Source organism: Sylvia atricapilla, chromosome 6 (assembly GCF_009819655.1).
Source record: "Sylvia atricapilla isolate bSylAtr1 chromosome 6, bSylAtr1.pri, whole genome shotgun sequence".
Classification (NCBI taxonomy): domain Eukaryota; kingdom Metazoa; phylum Chordata; class Aves; order Passeriformes; family Sylviidae; genus Sylvia; species Sylvia atricapilla.
In genome coordinates, this window is record NC_089145.1 from 14,241,991 (window position 1) to 14,267,086 (window position 25,096).

A 25,096-nucleotide genomic window follows, 5' to 3' on the forward strand; every position below is an offset into this window, starting at 1 on the left:
CAAAGACTCTGATCCTTTTTTATGTTTTTATTTTTTTAATGAACCTTTCAAAGAAATGCTCAAAATCAGCAGCAACTAGTTTTGCTCTAAATGTCTGAAAAAATCTCCAGTGTCTTTCTCTTCAGTGCCTGCAAAGGTTCCAAGCCCTAAACCTTGATTTCAGCTAGATCCCTTAGACACTGGTATAACACACCTGGTAAATCATATTGGTGAAGCCAATATACAGAGTGACACCTAACCCAGGCAGGCACAGTCACACTTGCACCAACATCTGCAGTGATATCAGGGTCTTCCTGGAAGGCACTGAACTTCAAACAGTCCTGTTTCTAAGAGGACTGAGGATGACTAGCTCAGCACTTCAGACACAGCACGGGATTGAAACAACACAGCTATGAATGATGACGTAGCCTGAAAAACCTTTTTTTTTTCCAGTTTGATAATAGGACATATTTTGTCACCAGATGATTCAATTTTCCCTTCATAAAGAAAAAGCAGTATTTATACAATACTGCAATATACATCTTAACTCTACAACAGGCATTTCACTTCCTTCCTGGAGAATAGATCTCCCCATCAAATGAGTTGACTCAGAAAGCAAACAATTTATAGGATCTTTACCCAGACTCCTAACTGTGTGAGAGCCTGGTGTTAATGATACATCTGTAAACATGGGCACAGTAAGACACTTATGATAGAATATGACTAATCTGTCAATTTTCCCTAGCTCAAATGAAGGAATAATAAGGGAGAATCCACAGGCAGCTTGACCTATAACTGCTGAAACAATGGGAATGAGGTCAGGAATGGCCAAGGAAATTTACCCTAATAAGAAATTAACTAGTTACATAACCAGATAACTGGGGTGCCAGAGTTTTGGGGAACAGATTAAAGCTGATTCACTGGTTTAAGCAAGAAGTGCTTGTTCACCAGAGCCAATGCCCTGTGGTCTAAAAGGGCAGAACCACAAAGCATGAACGGACTTGATTACAGCCTGTTTCCACTGGGTGCTCACTGGAGCATGCTCTGCTCCTCTCCACACAGGGTTTCCAGCTCCCAGGAATCTGTGGATGGCTTTATAGGGGAACTACTTAAAAGGTTTTATCCAAAAGCTGAATCTTCGCAGTTCTAGGGTTGCAGAGTTTTGGAAAACCCTCACTCTGTCACTAGCACAGCTGCTGCTTTGTGTTTTCACACACAGACAAAAATTTCTACCTTTTCCCAAAAGCTGGCAGCATATTCTACCATTTAAGAACACTAGCTTGGGCCCCTCACCACAGAAGACAGCAACACAACACAGCAATCAGGTATGGAGCACAACACAAACAGGGCCCAAAATGCACAGGAGCTACCCTGCTCATCCTGGCAGAAGGTGGCACAAGCAAACACTGACTCAGAAAAGGTCTGAAATGTGATCTCAGTGGTCTGCAGGAACACCGAGGCAAAGAGGGACCAAAAATTTTCAGTGGGATGTCAGAAATCTACACAGACCCTGAGGTGAGAAGGAACTGTGAAGGACAGAGACGACTGAGGCATCAAAATTATGAGGAGAGAAGGCTCCCCTAATGCCAGGGGAGATAAGGCAATATAGTGATTAATTTTTCTCTAAGGCCTGCAGGAGATTTCTCACATATAGCCTCTCATGCAGACAAAGCCCTTCAGACAGATAATCAGCACCTGAGGATGGGGCACAGGTCTGACCCTGCTCAAAAGTGGGTCAAGCTGATCACGTTTTGCAGGACAGGGCTTTGCCATGTGCAGCTGCCACAAAACCTCTCTTACTGGCACAGAACAACCATGGCAGCACTCACTGTGAAGGCTGCCAGAGTGGCTTTCAATTATGTTTTCCCTCATAATTCCTCATTAAATTAACCCTCCTCCATTGCTATCAGATCCAAGTGACAGAGTAGTGTCAGACTGAAGTCTGATGTTTTCTCAGCTCTTCGGTGGAGTAGCTCCAGGAACATCAAGCAGCTTCAGAAGATACCATGAGTCTATTCCTCCTTCCCATCTGCAAGCTGAGAGGTGGCTCTGCTCTAGTTTTCAGAGAGTTTCTAGTTTGTTCTTCAAAGCAGAAACTCACCAGCAGAGTTTGCAATCAAACAGTGATTCTAACATTTGGGGGTACACATTTGTAGATAAATGCTCTGGTGATTTTTAGGCTGAGAAGTATTAAAACCAAGCTGTCACACCTGCATATCTTCCTCTCCCTACAGTAAAGGGATGGTTTTTGCTCTTTGAAACACATCAGCATAAACGTTCTGCCCTACCTCTCCTCTTCCTCCCACTCTGAGAAAGTTTGCTCTCCATGGGTCAAATACGTAGAGAATCAACTAACCTGGCAACATCTTTCCAGACATGCCACAAGTCTTGCATTTACCAATACACTGAGGAAGCTGGTCTGGGAAGGGAAAAGAAAAGTAGCAAAAAGAAAAACCAGCATAGTACATGGGTTCCGCACTGGGGGAGAGATTGAGAGTCAGGGGATGATTTTGTTGAACTGGTGAGGCAAGAACCATGGAAAAGCAGGTTGAGAACATTCTGAAAGGATATTAATCTTCTGCTGAAATACAAGATTATCTACCTGAATTCAGCAAGACTCAGGAGAGAATCAGTCAGCCCTAAAGTCTTCTCAATCCTATCAAGGTCATCAGTGGGAATTACTTGATCTCCCCATGTGATAGGAGAAAGTGCTCTAATCTCTGATAAGACAATTTCACAACATCACTTCTGAGGTATAAACCCCCTTGAGCTTTATTTGGCCCAGACATCTGCCTTTCCAAGCAGGTCCATTTGTCTGAGGCAAAGGGACCACTTGAAACTCTTCCAGGAAAAGGTATGAAGTTGTAACTGCCTGAACAAACCAGGTTTAATATGACTTAGTACCAAGTCTGCTCTAATCATAATTACTTTCTCCAGAGCACACAACTGAAAATTCTAATCACAGCCCTCTGCCTTTCTGTTAATTAACTGCTGCAGACAAGTCATGCCTTAAGATTCTCATGGCACTTAGACAAGCATTGTGGAAGTTACAGGGAAGAGTGAAGATGAGCATCGTGCAGGCCTCTGCAGAGTTTGTTTTCCAGTATAGGTTTTACGGATCTTCCTCATATTCTGATTGAATTTTTTCAATGCTCTTTTATACTGATGCCCAAAAAACTGCTGGTCTTAATGTCTGGCTCGTTTTCTTCTACTGATTTTTAGTATTTATTAAGCATTTATTGTCACAACACCTAAGCAACAGCATTCATTTCCAATCACTTTCTAACCTTCATTCTCTCAACCTTTGACTTTTCTCACCTAAATGAGGTAACCTGTCATTGTGGCATCTACCCAAATGCGGAGAGTTAAAAAGCTCCAAATCCAAAGCTTTTCAATTTATCAAGGAAATGTGTGGATCTGAAATCCCTGCCTTTCTACAGGGAATTCTTCCATTTTCTCCCTTCTTCTGCAAACTACAGTTCTCTCAACACTTTCCGGAGCAATTCACCCAGCCTTTCACCAACTTGAGACTGTGACAGTGTCACACCCTGAGCTCAGAGCAACCTCTGAGAAATGCCTGGAAGACTCAACCCCTGAGAAGAGAAACACATCCCCATGAGGGTGGTTTAGCAATCAGTTAACGATTCATGCTACTGAATAGTTGTCGATTAGTAAAGCACCTAATTCATAACCAGTTAATATGCAACAAAAGGAAAAGTGGGATTTTAAATTATGCAATTATTTAAAATATTTACAGATATCTTTTTCCAGTGAAAAGTGTAGGAACCAATGAGGTAAATTACCCTCTCGTCATGACTCAGCCAGCTGTAGTATCAACAGCCTTCAAGCACACTTATTTTGAAAAGCCAGAGCTGCTGTGTAAACCTACTGAAGCACATCCAGCCAAAAGACCATTCACTGTTTGTATATTTGCTTTGGACTGTTTAAAGAAGTAATATTAGCCCTTTCATCTGAGGCAGGAAATATTTTTCATTTCATAAAAGCTATATAAAATCACAAGTGACATGAGTTACTTGCTGCTCTGAGCAAACAAGGTGTAGTTTTTCCTAACAACACCTTTGTAAACTCTTTACAAAAGATTAGTTTAGATGCTGCTGGGACAATGGACAAACCAGGCTCTGATTTGTTTTTCTAGTGAAAATGATACCACAAAATTAATATTAATCAGCTACATGTCAAACCAAAGTGTAGTCTGGCTGGGAACCAAAGTCCTGAAAGAGCTCTTTGCTCCAGTTACTCTGGAGTCACTGGATACAGAAGTGCCAATTACGACTTTATTTCCTTATCTGTTCAGGGTTGGTCAAGTCACCTCAACTTAAATGTGGTCCGCCACCAGCCAGCAAAGATTCCCTGTGTTACTAGGGCAAACAAGATTTAGTCCAGGCAGAGCCATCAACCAGGGATGGGGAAAACCAAGTGGAAAACTCAACAAACTGATCTGCCTGCTGCCTGGAAATACAGTGCAGCCTGGAGAGGACAAGGAAATATTGCATTGAGCCTTGCAGACACTGCTCTGCTCGGGCTTGCACTCCAACCCCTGGAGATCAGGCAGGGCTGAGGAGGAGGCTCACAGCTGGCTCCACAGCAGTCTGAGCGAAGTCACAACTCTGCACTGCACCAGTCCTGTCCCCAGAGCCCTGGCAAGGGGGGGAACCTGAGAAGCTGCTTCGTGCTGATGGCTCTGGCACCAGGTACAAGGCACAGAATGCCCAGCCTAAAAATGAAGGACAAAGCATCCAAAAAGAGAAGAGTGTGCGAGAGCCTAAGGCAACCTCAGCCACCACCACTGAAAACAGCTGCCCCTGGCATTCAAGGATTATTTCTGACCAGGTCCTGATACTTCTCCAGCCCTTAAGCACAAATTGTAGTAGAAGTGGACTCCATTTATTGAGGAACCATCCTGGTACCATTATTTCTACTACATTATCATTACAAAACTTCAGGAATTATCCACATCGCTGCTTTCACATCACAGACAAACACAAAGCAAAATAGTCAAATGCATAAATAAGCCTGCTGATAAGAGCAGTCACAGAGTTTGTTAACCTCAGCCTGTTGGCCTAATTAGTAGAACAGCAGCATATTGTGTATTCAGAGTGAGGTAGAGGAGCGAACAAAGGAGAAAGCTTTGTACTTGCTAATGATATGAGTAAGCAGAGCTCAGAAAGAGATTCAGCAGACTTTGATCCACTCAGGAAAGAGAACAAGAGCTCTCCAGGTCCTTCTGACACAGCCTCACCGTGGGCTCGCTCCAGTAACCAGCTTCTGCTGTATTCACATTCATTTAGAAAGTGCATCCAATATTAAATTTACTGAATGTAAGAAGCAGGCAGACTGTATGCCATGTATTTCACACACCCTAAATGTGGCCAGGCCAAGGGAAATCAAGAGATGATCCTAAGGCCCAAACAATCACGGAAGACATTGGGTTTGCCTGTTCCATCAAGTTTTTGGTGTGTTGCACCCCCGTGCTGAAGATGATCAGCCTTTCTGAAACAGAGGACATGGTCAGATTTGTTCATTCCTAGCCACTCTGTCAAAGTCTCTCAGGGCTTCACAACAAAGTCATCTCAGAGGACTGTTCTCTGTTCACAGATTTCAGACACCCCCATCCACTGACGTCCTGAAATCACACAGCGAAACAGATGACAGAGGGCAGCCTCTGGTCTAGACACTGGCCATTGACCAGCATGAACAACATAAATTAAATCACAGTCACTTTTTGCTCCAGGGATGAAAACCAGCAATGTAAACCCATCAATTCACAGCAGCAACTTTAAACACACTGACAGTTGTAAAATGTCCAGTCCCAGAGCTGTGAAACACATAATCATTTCCAAGACTGGCAAAAGCTGTTCATCTTGCTGTGTTCTTACGACAGATGTTTGGTCCTCTCTGAATTTCTTTTATCTTATTAGATTTTAGCTCCCATTATAGTTAGAACAATTTTGTATTGGGGCAAAATTAATTAGTTTGGATCAAAGTATGGCTCCTTAAAATGTAACACTAATGAGTCTCATCTGCCTGATTAGAGAGCTTTGCTTTTAGGAACACGAGGTACAAAATTTTATTTCACAGAAATAAAACCTTATAAGATTATTTAAGGTCAAAAACATTAGCTAAACAGTAACCAGGATCATGGATAAAAGATTAGGGTGGCAAACTGTCAGTAGACTTACAAGAGGATCCAAGTGTAGACCAAAACAGGCTAATGAGGATTTGTCAAAGAGCTACAAGCAGAGTTAAGTGCAATTCACAACAATATATTTAGTGAACTGACATTGTGCCTCTCATCTATTCACAATTCTTTTCACCTATTCATGTGTTTGTAGGGACTAAATAGAAAAAAGTTAGAAATTGGAAAAGACAGTACCAATTTTTAGAAAGAAAAGAAGAAAAGTTCATTCTGGATGAGTCCAACTAATCTTTAATATCTGGCAAACTACCTGGACAAAATATTTGCTTATTTTAAATCTGATTTTAGTCAAGAACAAGTTGTGTTAATCAACATTGGCTTTCATTGATGTGGAATTACTCCAGAGAACAAAGGGGGTTAAATAGATTGGGTATTCCTCATTTTTATTATGCTTCTTCATCCCACCCACTCTCTCTTACTCCATTAATAAAAACAATTAAAAAACACAATCTAGAACTGACTTCCCGAAAGACAGGGGCAAATTCTGAAAAAAACCCACATGGTAAATGTAGTTATCAGAGATCTTCTGGTAAATTTGTCATAGCACACCATAAATGACATCTGCACAATCTCATGCTGGGTCATTTGTGAATGACAAACACATGACATAAGCACATGCAGTAGAATATAAGGGAACTTCCTCAAAGTGACATCTGCCTCCACAAACCTGTCCAGCACAGACACAAAACTAGGAATGACGATGTGGTGCTTGGTGAGGGCAGGTCTCAGCTGCTGGCAGAAACAGCTCCATGTGAGAGGAGGCACAAAGCCCATGACTGGACAAGGATATGCTTTTACACAATGTCTATGGCCAAGGAAACCACTGTAAATTTGTGAGTGTGCTCTCAAAGCCACCCAGGCAGCTGCACAGGCACCACTTCTGGGTGGTGGAAACCCATCCAGACCCGCTGTGGAATCACACTGAGGCACTGAGGGCTTGCACAGCTTTAGGCAGTTACACACAAAAAGCCTTTGGACAAACCAAGAACGGAATTTGAACCCCTTTTACCTCTTTCCTCCATTATGATGAGGTTTCAACTCAATCATTAGACTTATTGTCAAAATTATCCTGACCTGCAACAGGCAACACTGAAAAAATGTTTTTATACCTTTGCAACCTAACTCTGGAATTCAAATTTTAAAAAACTCATTTCAAACACCCATGTGTCATCTTCTGATGCCATGCATACTGCACCTGTGCATAATATTCCTCCTGCCAACCTTCTGCATTAAGTCAACAACAACAACAAAGACCACTGTGCCTGTTATTCATAAGCTTTTTGTTATCTTGCAGAAGAAGCAAAAGGGCCCAGAGCCTTTACCAAAGGGGAAAAAACCCCCTTTGTTTCATTTAATTATATTTACTTCTTTCAAGTCTGCGTGAACTCGGGGATCAGCAGATCAGAACTGGTTAATTAAATCATGACAGCATTGCCTTTACCCTGTGTGGACAATCACATTGTGCTGTGTCACATTCAGCAGGTTCTTCCAACAAAGCACCCTCAACCTTTACATTGTGGTAATCAAAAAAAAAACAAGTCTGCCCCTCAGATGGCTCTGCAGTATTAAGATCTCTTCTAATGCAAAAGCTGTGGAGTAACAGTGTGGTTATTTTCAATACTTCCATGGTGGGGATTGACTCCAAATCTGTTGGTTAAAGTTACTGCTAATGTTGCAATAAAATATCTGGTTCTGATCCTTACATTCATCACTGAGTGCCGGGCAAGAGGGAATTGAGCAGAGTGGGCTCAAAGACACACTGCTGGATGCTGTCCTCACCCACCAGCTATGGTGTCCAGAAAGGCTGAAGAATTAGGAAAGCTGTAAGAAGTTTGCCTCTCAGGGTCACCCCTGGCTGCTCTTGCTTGTGTCCATAAGCACGTGGACTGTGTAGGAATTAGCCCGGGCAACTCCAACCCCTCTCCAGAGCAACTCAATGCCAGTATATTTTGCATCTATCTTCCATCTTCTTTTAAGAGTTAGGAGAACCTCTCCAACAAGGGAAGAAGGGAAAAGGACAAATCTTTCCTTCATTTCGGCTTGGGACTTTCCCACAAGAGCTGCTCACACTACACAGTGCCAACACATTTATGTCTCAGACATTTTCCTTGGACCTACGTCATTGGTCAGCTCATAGGCAATTTCCTGTGTTTCTTTCTGTCTACTCATAAATATCTTCTATCTCCTAAGCTCACAAAACCAGACTCCTCCCTTGCTCTTCCATGTTTTCTCCATTCATTTTTCTCTTCCCTATTATTCCAGCCTTTTCTGTCCATCACTGCTCTTCCTTCCATTCAGCCACTGTAATGGCTTCATCTCAAATGACAAAATGGAATAATTTTGCAGGTTCTTTTATTCCCACCTAATTTGAAGTATTTGTCCTTCTTTTCTACTATCTTAATTTATTAAATCAAAATCTTTACTAATCAGGCTGGCATAAACTCAAAGTGTCTTCCCATTGCTCCTGTATCCAGCCTTCCCACCTGACTAATAAGGAAACTCTCTGATGTTGAATAAAAGTGTTTGTGCACTACAAAGAAGTTCTAATGGAAAATGAAACCTTCTGACATCACTGGCTAATTATAATGCAGCACTGTGGCTGTATTGCAGGCCAGGATAAAAGTGTGCACGTATTTCCTGTGTGTTTCAATATCCTTCTATTGACAGAAGATAGGGTGACTGGTCTACTACTGGAGGCCAGGAAATTATTTTCCTGATTTCATTGGAATAATTGACAAAAGCATTTCCTTTCTATGTAAGGTTAACAGATGGCTTGTTAAAGTTACATCTTCTTTAAACAGAGCTGTCACCAAAAATTATATACATGACAACAAAAACAATATTGATACAAACTCACTGCAAAATTAAAATGAAGTTTGCATAACCTAAAGCACAGAATAAATAACTGCCACTATCGCAACACAGAATACCAAGGTGCATTTGCTTTTCTAAGATTTCCTTGGAAACTGGATGAAGGGACATAAGTTGGGGAAGTGTCAACAAGTTACCATGGGCACAAAGATGCAGGCAGTGACTGTGCCTGTGCCAGGAGCAGGCTGCAGGCTGCTGCAGACCAGTGGACAAGCACCAACCCTGCAGGACTCTGCTTTCACACCTTGCCTCTGTCATGCTCGAGACCTATGCCAGGCAAGGGCTTGCAACACCTGACTCTGCCTCACCTTCATCACGATTTGGCACCCTAATGCCTCACCCAGCCAGCAAAAAAACAAGGAGGGGAGAGTGGGTGAAATAAAAAAAGAAATTTTTAAATACCAGCAATATTCATTAGACAACTGCTGTGGTTTTAAAGAGCTCGTGTTCACCTTAAGCTTGTCTCATTCCCATAAGAGCAGGAGTAACTGCAAAAGAGATTCAGCTTTGAAAACAGAAAATGTAATCAGTGTTAGACTTTTGATAGGTGACTGCACATCAGATATTCCCCCTGGACAGCTCTAGAATGCTAACATAATTACTGATATGTAATAACTTTCTCCTTCAACATCACACTTAATATTTATTCTCTTCCTGGAAGAAACCAGAATTCTTCCAGGCTTTTCCCTGTTTTCCTTCTTTCTCCAGTCTCTCTTCTTCATCTTTTTTCCTTTTCTACTATTACTGTCTTCTCTTCACAGCCTTCTACCCGTTACCTTTCCTTTGCGAGCTCTTTCACAGTAGCCTTTGTATGAAATTCATCTCTCAGACTTTACTGAGCCATCACTAAGACGTGCAGCTCACATGCAGTGACCTGGGAGAAAGAAAAGTAGAGCTTCACTGGGCTTTCCTTGGGTTCATTCATTTTCTCCACAGTAACAACTCAGAAGCAAACCCGTTCTCTTACCCATCTTAGATGTCAGCTCCTTGCGTCATAAAACTGTGTTGCTCTTTGCAAAAGTGAATCGGGGAGAGAAACAAAAGGAGGTGTAGGAGCAGTATTTCTCACTGCAAAACCTCTGTCGATGGCTGTTGGCAATATCCTGGTTTGTTTTGCCATGCTGGTGCTGTCAGGTTGGCTCAGCTCACGCCCTGTCGGCTCTGACTGAGGGGCTTCCCTCACTGCAAGGCTGAGCCACGTGGCTGCCTGGGCTTGCCTTCACATGAGGGGGTTTTGGGGAATTGTGTAACATCACAGCAGGCTGGTCCTTGCCCCAGGTGTGTCAGGTCCTTCCTTTCCCACTGACTTTGGCAGAGCATGTGAATTTCATCATCATCGCCAACAAAATGAAAAGCAAACGGCGAGCGCTGAAAAAAAGGACATTTAATTTTGGGGGGGTAATAAAAGGGAACTGCTGTGACCAAAAGATTCTTCTCTAGAAAAAATAAAAAGCAAATTCTTCAGTGAAAAATAAAACAGAGACTGCTGCTTTTGTAACTCCCAGTAGCAGCCACAATAAGGGTAATGAGAAAGAATACAGATTTTCCAGGCAAACAAAGCCACAGCAACACCTCCATACCTTTTAGAGCCAATATAATAAACTATGAAGTTACTTCACTTAAAAATAAAGATTTTATCTTATTATTTCTTTTGGATTCAGCTTAGTTTCAGTGACAGGTGTTTATAACAAGGCAGTTTCATCTTACAAAGGACTCACCAAGGCACTTAGACAAAATATGAACTAAAATAGTAGTGACGGAAAATGAGGCAAACAGAGAGACATGGATATGGAGAAGCACAGAAAAGAGCTTTTTAGATTTCATGGTCCAGCCTACCAGAAAGGACAAGTTTGCATCATGAATATTAGGCAAGCATTAGGGTATCAGCAACCACCTCCTTGCATTGCCGAAGGAGCAGATAAAGTATTCCAATGCCACTGGTTTTTTTCCTATATCCCAGATTTCTTTGGTTTTGTGGTGCTTTGTCCCACCAGGAAAAAGTTACGATGTGGGATGAAGATGCCAAATTTTAGAATCCTATCTTTGAATGAAATTATTATAAGGATCTATTAAGACTAATTTAAATTAAAGGCCTTCCAGTTGGTTTTCTGTGTCAATTTTCTATGACTGTTCTCATGTCACATGTGTTCTCATATTCTCACAAGTCACATCCAGCTCTGTCCAAGGAAGATTGAGCTCCTGCTGCTTTAGTTCAGTGCTTCAGATATCCACTTCTGTTCAGCAACAAATACTTCTCATTTTTCCCCAAAGGAAGATGCTCTGGAGTTAATCAGATCTTTGGTCCGGAAGAAAGCTGCTCACCTGCTTGTACACAGACAGATAACCATCCTGAATTAACGGGCCTAGGGAGCTCAGGATTGCCAGTGGGTGTCAAAACAGGTCTGGGAAAGGGAATTAAAAAAAAAATACATACTAAACTCAAAACCCAAAAACCTCCCAAACTTTCCTTGCCCCTCCCCAGAAAAACCTCAATCCCGCCAAAACCCCAACACAAGCTGCTCACGAAGCACAGGCCAAGGGAGGTCCCTGCTGGCAGGATGATGAAACACACATGCTCCAGTTCCAAACCCATCATCCACCTACTCCCAGGAATAATTTCTTCCCTCTCTCAACCCCACAAACACAGGTCCCTCGCATTCACCCTGCACCAGTCTCTCACTCCCCAGGGCAGTGTCACACCCACCTCACAAGGGGTGGGAATCCCCGTCTCCAGTTCACCGTGCTTATCAAGGATAAAAATTCCCAGCATACCTGAATTATCACTCTGCTGAAGCAGGGCTGACTGACCATTCCTGCAGCTCCTTGTGTTGCCAGTGAGCAGGAGAATGGGATCCACCTGGGTTCCCACAAGACATCAGTCACTTTTTCTGTCATTTTTTATGTCGCATGACAGGCACCAGATATCACTGACACTTAACAGTTCATCTGCCAGCACTGGATATTGGTGTATTGAAAAGGAGAAGGAACAAAATAAAACAAGAGATCTTGTCTCAGCTTTTCTTTTTTCTGTATTACATTAAATGGGTACTGTAGAATTTCAACTGTGACAAGTTTCAGCAGATGCACACCAGAAATAATTCTTCACTATGGTGGAACATGCTATGGTGGAACAGCTGGGGACAAACTAAGCTCAAAAAATGTTTATGGGATAAGACACACGTTAGCTTCCAGACCGTAAAAATGACTATGCAAAAAAAGCAAGAGTTAAAATAAATATTCAATGAAGGAAAACATATTTTTACAGCACACAGGCATTATGAAGAGGTTCAATTTTCCTCTTACAACTGACACACTTAAGAGTAACAGACGTTTCTAGCGGCTCAGAAAACAAATTTAATTGACACTAGAATGAAGGAAAGCATACAGGGCTTTTTTTAAAAAAACAGCTTTATTACGAATCTGTAGATTTAAGAAAATATCCCAAAACTGTCAAAGTAGTATGAAAAATGCTGTCATCTGATTCACAGTCACCAGTTTTCTCCAACATAGCATACAAAAATTGATATAAACAACAGCAATTCTTTTTGGTGACACAAAACAGGTATTTTCAATTCCAAATTCCCCAGTGACAACTAAGATGCTGCTGGCAGGGGGATGATTGAATTGCACTGGTTTTGAAAACTGGTTGGAGGTTGGGATGGAAAGGTTATATATACATATACACATACTGTGTTTTACCACATGTCCAGGTAACTCTGGTAACACAACATGGCCCAGCACAACGTTAAAGTCTGGAAAACCTGGAGAGCCAGGGAATGTGTGTATGTGACACTAAGTTACTCTCTATGCTCTGGTTCCCATTTGCTTTTTCATCTCAAACCTAATAAAGGCCAATTGTTTTCCACTCTCATTTACAGAAGCAGTGAAGCTGATGTGCTGCTGTGCTGTCTCTTCAGACTCAGAACGTGTCAGATGCACTGCATGCAAACACAGGATCTAAAAATGCAACACAGTTAAAATATCATATAACTGAAGTGGGAGTTTCAGGAGACTGTACACTGAATTTCCTGCAAGTAACCCAACACCCTAAGCTCTCCCATGGAAAATATGGCATTTCTCATGGCATTCTGAGATAATTATACAACAAATTGAAGAAGGAAAGAACTGATACACATTACACTTCTAACCTGAAGCAGAGACTGCTGCAAAAAACCCAGAAGGTGTCTGCAAGTGTACCAGGGATCGAATTCAAAGCTGCCCTGCAACTCTCAACTGTGGGTAGTTACCTGCAATGGCTGGAAGCTGCAGCACAGACCACTGGTAATGATATTCTCAAATCCTTTGAACTGCACAGGACTGAGACACCACAGCTCAGAGCTGCAGTGGAGATTCTACTTCAGTAGAAGAAGTGTGAAGATTAGAAAGGAGCAGGATGAAACATTTCTGTTCATAACAGTACCTGCTCAAGGTACTGATAGGATCTAAAAAACTCCCCAAACAATTCTATAATTTAACTGTTTTTATCAGGTGCTTTAAGGGACTTTTTTATTGAGTAATCCTCCTTTTGTCAACAGCAACTTGAAAGAAACTAGCACCATGTTAAAGAACTACTCAGTGCATTTCATTCATTTTGCTGTTTCAACTTCAGTTGAAAAGCACAGAACTCAGAGTTATTCAAAGAAAACTTCCCTGCAGGAGAGCAATTAGAAATCAACAGTCTGTTATTATCAGAGCAGACAGGATGGAAGATGCAGAAGTGATTTACAGTCATTTCCTTCCCCTTGCAGACCAGGTTAATCCTGGCTACCCAGAACCTTTCTTAAAAGCCACCTGCTGGTAAAGACGTTGCCTTATTCTCCTGCATTTACTGAAAACTTGATTTCTGAAACACTGTAATAAAGCAGTCAGAAATCTTCATTTCAAAGAAGGAAAATACTTCATGTACATTCTTAGGTGTGAACCTTCAGGCTTGGGAAACGTTTTTCTAGATTGTCAGCAAGTGTCTGATCAGCCTCACGCAGGACTTCAAGGAAACTCTCCACCTGGAAATAAAAAACACACACAAGGAGAAAAAAACCCAACCAAACCAACTTGCATGGAACACAGAATTCTTACACTGGCACTGTGGCTCTTTCTATTTCTGTACCTTCCAAATAAGAGCAGCCAGCAGCAGCCACTGCAATGAAAAATGGAAAATGCCCCACAGTAGCTACCTTCCTCCTAAACCCCACAATTCCAGTTAGTCTAAATTTTGAAAATGTACCACTTTCCTCAAAGCCTTACTTTTTGTTTAAAGGAAACACAGAAACTCTTCTCACTCAGAGAAAAGTTCCCTATGAAAAATATTTAGAATAGTTCTTCTATAAAAATATACAGGACAAATTTTCAGCTAGGATAAGTTTTCAGACATCCACTCACATCAGCAAAGTTTGGCCCTGACAGCAGCTGATGATCTCAGCAAAGCTCTGGCTCACGTGAGGTGGAACAGACAAGGGGGGGGTAAAACACCATCTGGCACTGGATGGTTATTTACCTGTGCCTGAGCAATTCTGTGCTGTTTGCACATCAGATTTGGAAAGGTCCTGCCACCCAAGGAGCCATTTTTTCAGCTGTGTCACAGATCTTGTCACATACTCACCGAAGCAAAATACAGAGGTAAGAGGTTCTGAAAAGCACAGGAACATGTCTGTTCATTCAGGTGTCCCTGGTGCAGTCCTTCTAAGGTATTCTCCTGGAAAATCAAAAATACAACCAGCATGTCATGAACAATTGTTGAAAGAACAAACTCAAAACTGTGCACACACCTACAGAATGTGGTTTTCTTCTCATAAACAGGTAAAACAACCAGAACTTAGTTCTCAGAGGAAGCCAAGCACACCTGATACAAAAAGGTGTGAAAGCTCACACGTCACAAGTCTCTTAACCTGAATGCTTCCATAATTAAAAAGGTCCAGCTGAGAAGGTGAGATTACATATCGACAGTGTTTCCTGTTTCTTAAATAAAGTGACTTTCATTCAAAAGAAAGGGAAACATGTATCTAGAGAATTTATCATACAGAACCTTGGCACACACCTCAGAAAATCTGTGTTCCACACATGTTGCTACATCTGGTTGATTCTCTAATGAATTCCCAGTAAGCAACTGCACTTGCCCAGAAAAATGTCCACATTGACAGTAAATAATTTTATCTTACCTACCCTGCAGAAATCCATACTATAATTTTGTTTATTCTTACCTTGGTTAGTTCTTGAAGCATATTGGAAAGTAATTCGCAGCAAATATCCTTCAAAATTTTTAAATGGAAATCTTCCTCGTTGACATCAGTCCTTCCAGTCTCCTCTTGCTCAGACTCCTTGGAGTTATCAGCAGCTCTCTTCCTACAGCCCTCCATGTATTGTAAAATACGAATCAAGCTCCCAATCAGCGGCATATCTTAATACAAAGTAACAAGAACAGTGAACTTTAACACTGAAAATTCTTGTCCATCCTTTCAAGGCATTAGAATTTCGAAATACACCATCAGATTTTACACAAAAGCTATAGGAATGTATATTCTGACAGTGTTGTGATCTGTTACTCAAAGACAGTTTTGAAGAAGCAAGTGGAAATTTAGTAGATGACCCAAATAATTTTTCCTGCAAGCTGACCTGTGCCTATAAAAACTATACGCCAGTGTAAGGAGCATGAGAAGGAAACTGTCTTTAGTAGTACCCAGTGTGGGCACTATGTTAAATTTGCATCCAGATAATCCTATCTGACAAGCCAAACTGCACAGCTTCTTTCTGCTGCAGGTGACCCTGACTCACATTCTCAAGACAGGCTTTTAATTCTAAAGACTTGTCCATGGATTGAAAAGCAAGATATGATAGAGAGATTTAAGTAAGTGCAGAATCACCCCCTACTAAAAAAAAAAAAATTACTACACAAAAATATATGTAGTGTATATTATGTATAAAATAATAATGTAATAATGCATTACTATATTTTAGCAAAAATAAATTCTGCAATTTTCACTAATTTATCCAATGGAGAAGATTGAGCAGATTCTGGTACTGCAACTCCTCAGAATTTACACCCCACCCAGTAACTGAACTTTGGGCTAGCTGTGATTTTGAGCAACCAGGGAAAAAATTTACTGTATGCAATGCCACTGAATTGAACCAGCTTCCACACCCACATAAAGCCAATTGTGAACATTAACTTTTGAAAAAAAAAACAACAAAAAAAGAACAGAAAATAGCATGACTTGCTTTTTCTCATCCTGGTGTATTCCTGCTCTGTCTGTGAAGCAAACATAGCAGACAGCACGGACAAAATAGAGGCCAGCACAGTCTTCTGCTCCTGCACAATGATGGGGGGATCATCTGGCTGGCAAAGCTCCTGGCAAACGAGGTCATAAAGCAAACTCCAAGTATCTTTTCCTCCATCAGGAGCCTGCACTTGAGAAAGAAAGAAAGAGAACCCACCAACCCAACAAATTTAATCCAGGTACAAGAATTCCTGTTCTCCCCAATAAATAAGTGGTGATGCAGAAGTTACAGCCTCTCTCGATCCCCTCACATGTAGCAATTCCAGGTTCTTACCAATAGCCTGGATACCCTCATCCACCGTGGTCAGGAGCTGCAGGATATGCATATAAACATCCAGTCCTTCTGGGTTATCTGATCTACACAGAACAAACATCAAAAAGACAAATTAAAGTGCTGCTTACTGAGCTATATTCTGTGTTTTGGTCACAGAGAAGCCCACCCATCAACAATCACTGCCATCCCCTTTGCAAACAAACAAGTTGACTCATTTCAAATCATAAGTCCAGGAAAATACATCCCAGTGATCTGTCAAACTCTGCTGTTCCCATTAAAAGCAAGATGTTTGGGCACAGGCCTTACAAGGTTATAAGGAATCTCCCCAGCCACAGCCACAAAACCAAAAAAAGCAATCTCCCTTACCGGACTTGCTTGGCTGCTTCAAGTATACAAGGCACAATCTTAAAGTCTGGAAGTTCTTCAGGGGAATCATCTACAGACGGTCCCACAGAGCGACAAGTGCCGCTCTTGATCCAGTTTAACATCAGCTCTTCATCCAGATCAAAGAGCTTGTCCACCACTTCACCCACCTTCACCAGCAACTCAACTGCACAAGAGAGAATGGTACTGTTGTTTCAACAGGACTAAAAGTGAAGAGCAAAAATTAGCTCACAAAATGTTAGTATATACAAGCATTCAGAGTAAATTCAGGACCGAAATAAATTCATTTTCTTCGTGACCTACTGCTGGTTGCTATGTTTAATTTCTTTATGTGGCATAGAGCAGGTAAAGAGTTTTGGGGGATTGTTGGAAAAGGGATTGTTGGAAAGCCCACTGGCACCTTCTACCTTGTCATGCCATAGGTGAAGAAGAAACAGTATTATGCAAAGAGACTCCATGTTCCTGAAAAGTCCTAACCTCTGCTTCTGAAGTAAAGCTTTTCAAGATTTGTTCTTATATATGCAGTTTTATGCTAATCATTCACCTGCCAATCTGCATTTTACTTAAGATCTGTTGTTTCAATTGGATGGAGCAGGATTTGAGAATTGGCATTAAAAAATGGATAAACTGGAAAAGCTGTTATTATTAGGATTCTTGACAAATGAACACTGCTGTTACAGCTGAGTTGGACGTTAAACATAAATGCAAAATAGTTTCATTTTTAGGTGGTTGAGGTGGTTTTTGCTAAAATCAGTGCTAAGAGAGACTTGTGTAGCACTGTCTGCATACCCAAAGCCTGCACAGTATTCAGCTGCCAGAGTGACTGAATTGTTCCTCCAGTTCCCATCCCACAGATACAGTAGTTTTAAAAACAGAAAACCCATATCTGACTTTAAAAAAATAAATCAAATGAGGTCTTGTTTCAAGGTTCAAAAATGACATATGTATATCCCTGAATGAGGACTATGTCCCTTCTTCTATTGTGGCAAGTAACAATTTCTTCCATTAAACATTTTGATTCCCCCCCAGAGCTTTCTTCTTTCTCTGTGAGTGTTTTTCTGGTTGGTTTTATATATATTTATAAACCTGCAAAGGTAGGGCAAGTTTGTTTAGGTGTTCTTTAAACTCATGAGGTTTCCTTTACTTTGAAAAAATTAACCCAACTGAAAATACTTGTCTTTGAAATTGCAAACTTCAGTTCTTACTTTTCTTCTGCAAACACCCACTAGACCCCAGCTTGTTTTGGCAACTTACCATTTGTGGAGCTGGACATGATAAAGCAAACACAGTCGTACACAGAAGGATTTTCTCGGATCCTCTCCACCCACACATTGGCCACCTCAGGCTGGGAGAGGCAAGTTAACAACAACCTAGGCAAGAATTCCCCATTTAACAAATTAAATGCCAGTTCACTCCTTTTAGCTGTACAACTGTAAATCCAAAATACTGACAGTGGAAACAAAAGAGGAATCCAACTCACAGCGAAATGATTCCACAACAATGCAGAAACAATAAAAGGAAAGGATGAGAGGATAATAAAATAGTGAGCCCATTTGTTAGTTTTCTCCCCAGGCCTCAGAGCATAGCAGAACTACACTAATGATGCATTCATTTCTGAGATAACCTACCTGCTTGTTTCCAGAAGAGTTGGGGAGTCTGAATCACACAAACGTTGCAGTAACACTTGGCTTTAAGGAGAAAATGCAGGGGGGAAAGTTAATAAATCCATCTTTATTTTTATAAAAGGTAAGAAAAGGGTAATTTCTCAACTGCAGCCATGTTCTGAGATTAAAGCCAGCTTTTCCTAACTGTGCATGCACTTCCACTGTCTCAAGACCACTAAAGTTAGGAATTAGCTTGACTGGAGATTAAAAATCCCCAAAATTAGTGGCCTGTGTCCTTTCTTCCTTTCTTGAGCACTTCCCACACAAAGATGGTCAGCCAAAAGTTATGAATAAACGAGGCTTGGCAGGCAAGCTTAGATCCTTCTCTAACATGAATTCCCTGATCATGAGCCCACAAGTAGTACTTGTTCATGTAGAAAACACACAGACACTTACCCAAGATTCTCATCTTTGCTAATGGACATGCAGATGTCCTGGAAACAGGCCATATTCCCTAATATTCCCACACAGATTTCCTGGAAAGTCAAAACACAGTACAATGAGACAACTGCAAGTCCACAGTGTCACTTCCAGAGCCATAAGACAAAAGTAAGAGATGTTCAAAGATGTTTTCCAGTTTGATTTGCAAGCTTGATTTAATGACAAAGATACAATTTTTTCTGTTCTATCAGACCAGTCTAAAATACATTCAGGTATTATACAGATATTTAGGTGTCATGGTGTTCCATAAAAGCAAATAAAATCAGCTCTGCTTGCATATTATATTCTTTGTATACTGTGTTGAAGCTAATTTGACAGCCCTGTTAATAAAGCAAGAAGGAGTCCTAAAACAAAAATATCACTACATAAAAGCTGTCCTCACTCATATTCACTTGCTCACAAAAGAAAGAGATCTTAACACAAGCTCCCAGCAAAGTCCATTCTCTGAATCAAGAGATATAAAATAAAATAAAATAAAATAAAATAAAGTAAAATAATACAAATCCCATAGCAGTGATGCCATTAGAATATTCAAGCCAAGATAATCATTTAAGAGGACGCACACATGTGTAAAGGGGACCATGAGAGCTCTGAAATACCTGCATGTGACTAGTGCTAAAACGAAGTGACTCATTAGTTTGCAGCAATTTAAAGTCAGAAATCAACTTTCTCCACTAAGGTTGTCTTCTTAATTATTAACATGCTATTAGCTCTGCTAAATTAAAGCAGGCACTCCAGCAAACACTATTTCATCAAAGTAGCTGTGACAGCCAATTTGCACTCACTTGCAAATTTGGGTTGTACTTTCCAAAAGACAAAGTACTGAACTTTCAAAGCTCTATTTGTCTCTACTCATCTCCTGGAGTAAAGCATTTGATAACTTCTGAGAAAGAGGATTTACATCAACACTGAATACCTTTGAAAATCTTGAGTCTTGCAGTGCACTGTGTAGCAAGTGGAAATCAGTGACATCAAAATAAGTGGAAAAATAAAAAAAATTTAAGGTATTGGTGTCTTAACAGTTCTATAGACTACCTTTTGTAATCTTTCTGTGTTTATTTCTCATTATCTTATTCTGATTTGATTGGTAATAAATTAATCTCCCCAAGTGGGGTCTGTTTAGCCTATGACAAATCACAGCAACCAGTGAGTGATCTCTTCCTGCCCTTATCTTGACCCATGAGCCTTTTGCTGTATTTTCTCTCCCCTACCCAGCTGAGGAGGGGAGTGACAGAGCAGCTTTTGGTGGGCATCTGGTCTCTAGCCAGGGTCAAACCACCACACTTCCACAGGCCTGACTACACAAATTCATGACCATTTCTGTTCAGTAATCATGAAACAAGTCAAAAGGAAAAAAAAGGCCAGACTGATGGGTTTTATAACAGGTCTTTAACTTTTATAACATAGTCTATAACTATGTCTGATAAACTCAGTCCTTCATCAGCCTATCTAGATGAGGATGTGTGAGCAGACATGTGCCAGCTTCAGCATCACCAAAATTCTTACTGATTACACCATGTTAAAAGCAGAGTGAAAAAGCATTTTAAAACTTGATTTTGTGTTTTCTCCTGGTTCCCCTTATACATTACACATGCAATGGGAGAAGGGAGAAAAATGTAAAGGCACATACAGAGCTACCTACTGTCGCTATTAACACATACAGAGCTACCTACTGTTGCTACTAACAGGACAGCTTTTTCACAGCCATACTTACAGTTAGGCGAGGGCATTTGGATTTGGCAAAAACTCCCATGAATATATCAGGGGCGTTGAACTCCTGAAGAAATAAAGCAACATCCTGTGGAGAAAGTGAACAGAGAAGTAAATGGATCTCTGCAATTTCCAAATGCAAAATCAAACGTGTTCCTACAGCACAAGGACTGGATCAAAAAGATGAAAAACCCACTCCAAGAAATCTGTTATTTGCCAACAGTTAATACCAATAATCCTTGTTTTTCAATGAGAGAAGGTCAGCAAGGCCCTCTGGTGATTCAGTATGCCAGGGATTTGCTGTAGAATGAACCAAGACGTCACATTTGCAAGAAAATGCAAATTGCTCCCTATCTCAGCAGAAACAGACACTCAAACAGAATTCAGTAAATATCACGTTTGAAGGCATAATATCACCATGACATATAAAAAAGAAGCAAGTGAAGGGATTGCCACACAAAACACAGAAGAGGAGATCTCCTCCTCATTTTACCACATTAAAACACAAGATTAGTTCTCTTATTTGGGAATAAAAGACCCATGTGCCATATTTAAAATCTGAGCAACAAGGTAGGGAATAAAATAGTAATGCTTAAACTAATATATAGAGACAGAGACAGAGAGAGAGAATTTGTTCCAGCACTTGACAATGCTGAGAAAAAGACCAAGCAGCTGTGTTACATTGACACTGCAAGTCTGCAGCTAAACTTTGAAAGGCCGTTTATCTATCAGAGAAAACTATGCCTACCAGCAGGACGTATGACAATCGCTAGAGGAAAATATGCCTGTTTCGAGATGGCACCAGTATTATCCCCATAATCCAAACGCTGAAGACGCGGGCTGTGCCCCAGGGCTGATTCCAGCCGCTGTCCTGCCCCTGTCCCAGCGCAGGCTCCGTGCCGAGGCCGCTCGGGGCCGCCCCAGCGCAGCTGTCCCGCCTCACCCTGCCCACCACAGCAGGGCAGAGCCGCCGCGGTGGCCGAGTCCGTGCCTTCTCCCACTGCCACCACGATCCTGACGGAGCAGCCCAGGCACAAGGCTCCTACCTCGTCCATCGACATGTCCCACACCTTGCAAATGTCATTCTCCATCTCCTCGTCCAGCTCCGTCCGGGCTCCCTCGGGGCTGGCGGCGGGATCCGGCTCCGCGGGGGCGATGACCTGGGCGGGGGAAAACGAGCCGGCTGAATCCCCGGCACCACCCGGGGCCGCTGGGTCCCGCTGGGTTCCCGGGTGTTCTCCCACTGTGTCCCCGCTCAGCTCCCGGATTCGTGCCCTGGGAGTCCCCGCTGGTCCCCGGGAGTCCCCCCGGCCCTGGGAGCGCCGCCGACCGACACCGGGCCCGCCGCCCGCTCCCTCCCGGAGGCCGCGCACCTCGATGAGGCGGGTGAGGACGCTGAAGAGCCAGTGCTTGCTGTACACCGTGTTCCCCACCGCGTCCCCCTCCTCCTCCTCCGCATCGCTGCACGGCGGAGACGGGTTGCGGTCCATGGTGGCCCCACAGCCGTGCGGGGACAGCGAGGCGGCGGCGCGGCCAGAGCGGCGCCCGCGGCTCCACAGCGCCCCCTGCCCGCCGGCGGCCGCTGCCGCCCCCCGCGCCCGGGGCAGCGCCGGGACCGCGCCGGGATCGCACCGGGACCGTGCCGGGATCCCGATGGGATAGCACCGGGACCGTGCCGGGATCGCGATGGGATCGCGCCGGGACTGTGCCGGGACCGCGATGGGATCGCACCGGGACCGTGCCGGGATCGCGATGGGATCGCGCCGGGACCGTGCCGGGATCCCGATGGGATAGCACCGGGACCGTGCCGGGATCGCGATGGGATCGCGCCGGGACCGTGCCGGGATCCCGATGGGATAGCACCGGGACCGTGCCGGGATCGCGATGGGATCGCGCCGGGACCGTGCTGGGACCCTCCCACCCAGCGCCGCCCCTCCGCGGGAAGTGGCACCCGCGCTCCCGGAGCACCCGAGGGTCCCGAGGGAAACCTTTTGTCAGCCCCCGTGATGCCCCGACACCGACGCGGCCGCCCCCGCCCCGCAGTCCCCCGCCCCGGGACGATGGATGCTCGCAGACAGGGGAAAGTTCTCAGGAGGATTTCTTTATTCGGCTGTACAAAGGGAGGTGTGACAGGAGCGGAGTACTGCGCTAGTACTTTTTGGGCAGCCCCTTGGGCCGGTAGCGGTTCGGGTCCCCGCCGTTCCGGCCCCACGCGTTCGCCTCCTGGTCTAAGCGGGTGTCCTCGGCGCCTCTGCCGCTCACCCTGCCCTGCCAGGTCTCCCGGGCGTCGCTGTGGGGAAAGAGAAAAGGCCACCTGAATATGCTGCATCTAACTCAGCCTTGTGCTGGTTCCCTCACTCTTGTTAAACTGCTTTTCCCTAGGGTATTTCAGGGTGAGATGCAAACACACACTCGGCCTTTGACAAGTTATGTCGGGAAATGAACCAGCAGAGAAGGAGAGTTCCTCACCAGAAATGCAGAGAGAGGAATCTGTCACCTCGGGAGGGCAAGAAGAAAGGCTCACGCTCATGTGGCACCTATACAGAGCATTCCTACAGAGACCGGCTGTCCAGATGGGAACTACTTCCCCTCCCCTCTGCTGTCCTTCTAGGTGCAAAGCTGAGTACAAGTCAAAAAGGACCTCGCTGCAGCTGGAATGCCTGGATCCCTAACAACTCGCTGTTAACAAGCCAAGCACACTCCATTACCTGATCACTCTCGCTGCCCAAGCACCACCAGGTCCTCTCCGGGCAGCATCATAATTCCCACGGGCATGGAAGTACTTGTCGGCACCTTTGTAATTTGCCTCACGCATGTCCCGGTAGGCTCTGTACATATCCCATGACCCTGAAGAAAAAAAGAATCGGAGATGATGTTGACTTGAAAGAGTTGCAGCAGAAATAGTTTGGTACCATTTCAGCCAGGAGCTGAAAGGCCCAAGGAGCAGGAGCAGAGTGAGGGCAGTGCTCCACATCAGCCTTTGCCCAGGGCTGTGCCCACAGAAAACACCTGTGGGGGCTGACCAAAGCCCTCGTCCAGCAGCAGCAGAAACCAGCGGGGTCTCCAACATGCAGCTGAGATTTCCCAGCTCTGATGGCTGCACCGCTGACTGCTGGTAACCTGTGCCTGGGGAGGGCGTTCCTGAAGGTAACAGCAGCTTACCTCTCACTGCATCCCGGGCAAACTGTCCAGCTCGGACCGCTCCTCCGAATATCCGTGGTCTGTCAGCACTTGCACACAGAACAGTGGAGAGCAACGCAATGCAGACCCAGAGCCTCATGGTTCCCGGCCAAGCCTGACGGGGAGCTGGGAGACAGTGAGAGAGATGAGCAGTTCTGGAGCACCTTTGAGAACCCACCACAGCCTGAGCTGTGCCCGGGCTGCTGCCCCAGCGCTGAGGGCTGGCCCAGGACCCCCTTCTCCCCCTGCAAGGAGCGGTGCCCTCTGTGCAACCACAAGCTCATCAACAAAAGCAGGTGCACGTGAGAAACCTGCATTTTAGCACTCCCTGCTGCTCCTGTCATGAGTACAAAGCAGCCCCACATGCTGAAGCTCCCAAATACCAGCTCAAAACACTGCACACAGCTCACAAATTCAGAATGTCACTCACCACTGCAGAACAGCAAAGCCAAAGGAGATGGAGATTGTCTCGTGTGCTTTCAGACTCAAGGAGGGTATTTATAAGCAATTCAAACCCCTCAAAATAGGAAACTGGAAAGGATAACAGTTTGGGAAATCCCCACTACCAGTCCCTACACAGAAATCATTACTGGAAACCTGTCCTTGTCCTTACTGAAAGTTCATAGCTCCTGTTGCACAATTTTTTGGAGTGTATATGGCGATTCTCAATCTGTCCTTGGGACTATTTGCTCCTCCTAGCAACCAGGCTGACAAACTGCCTTGAAAGCTGAAGAGTTCCATGTGCTTGAACTGTTACTGTTGTATTAAGGGTGATACTTTTGTTTGGATCTTGGACTGAACAGAGCTCAGAGGGAAAGGTACCCGGCTGTCTGCACATTGAAACACAAAGCCAGGTCTGTGTCTGTGCACAAGGAATGGTGAGCTGCATTACCAGAACAGCGGCAGGAGCTGCTGAGTGGAATTCCCATGCGTGCTGGGTTTGCCAGATGAATCCCAGAGTTAATGAAATGGAAAATGCGAAGTGTTGCTCAATTCCATTGCAAAGCAAGCCACACACTGCTGATAATGCTCTAAGAAAGCACAGACACACAGACCATCAAGAGGTTCTGAATGGTTCATTTTGTCTTGGCTTCCTCTCACAGAT

General features: G+C 43.6%; 2 protein-coding genes across 2 annotated transcripts; both read right to left on the bottom strand.

Annotated features, from left to right (window-relative positions):
• Positions 1-12,457: 12,457 nt before the first annotated feature.
• On the bottom strand, positions 12,458-22,324 carry SAAL1 (serum amyloid A like 1). Its single transcript, XM_066320849.1, has 12 exons — positions 22,185-22,324; positions 21,858-21,971; positions 20,816-20,899; positions 19,057-19,136; positions 18,625-18,684; positions 18,251-18,366; positions 16,979-17,162; positions 16,613-16,695; positions 16,280-16,468; positions 15,265-15,461; positions 14,667-14,759; positions 12,458-14,070 (listed from the first exon to the last, which is right to left on the bottom strand). The coding sequence occupies exons 1-12, from the start codon at positions 22,299-22,301 to the stop codon at positions 13,978-13,980; spliced, it is 1,410 nt and encodes a 469-aa protein (XP_066176946.1). The 5' UTR covers positions 22,302-22,324; the 3' UTR covers positions 12,458-13,977.
• A 572-nt stretch (positions 22,325-22,896) lies between these two features.
• On the bottom strand, positions 22,897-24,508 carry LOC136362396 (serum amyloid A protein-like). The gene is made up of 4 exons (XM_066320851.1): positions 24,422-24,508; positions 23,974-24,117; positions 23,520-23,658; positions 22,897-23,101 (listed from the first exon to the last, which is right to left on the bottom strand). Exons 2-4 carry the CDS (start codon positions 24,089-24,091, stop codon positions 22,960-22,962), a joined length of 399 nt encoding a protein of 132 aa, XP_066176948.1. The 5' UTR covers positions 24,092-24,117; positions 24,422-24,508; the 3' UTR covers positions 22,897-22,959.
• Between the last annotated feature and the right edge of the window lie 588 nt (positions 24,509-25,096).

What these genes read in the sequence shown, in the direction of transcription:
- LOC136362396 (XM_066320851.1), bottom strand. Translation starts at nt 24,091, where the DNA reads ATGAGGCTCTGGGTCTGCATTGCGTTGCTCTCCACTGTTCTGTGTGCA. An exon ending in TGCCCGGGATGCAGTGAGAG is followed by an intron (nt 23,659 to 23,973) that starts GTAAGCTGCTGT and finishes TTTTTTCTTCAG; the next exon opens with GGTCATGGGATATGTACAGA. An exon ending in TGGGCAGCGAGAGTGATCAG is followed by an intron (nt 23,102 to 23,519) that starts GTAATGGAGTGT and finishes CTTTCCCCACAG; the next exon opens with CGACGCCCGGGAGACCTGGC.
- SAAL1 (XM_066320849.1), bottom strand. Translation starts at nt 22,301, where the DNA reads ATGGACCGCAACCCGTCTCCGCCGTGCAGCGATGCGGAGGAGGAGGAG. An exon ending in CCAAATGCCCTCGCCTAACT is followed by an intron (nt 19,137 to 20,815) that starts GTAAGTATGGCT and finishes TTGACTTTCCAG; the next exon opens with GAAATCTGTGTGGGAATATT. An exon ending in TGCTTCAAGAACTAACCAAG is followed by an intron (nt 14,760 to 15,264) that starts GTAAGAATAAAC and finishes TTGATTTTCCAG; the next exon opens with GAGAATACCTTAGAAGGACT.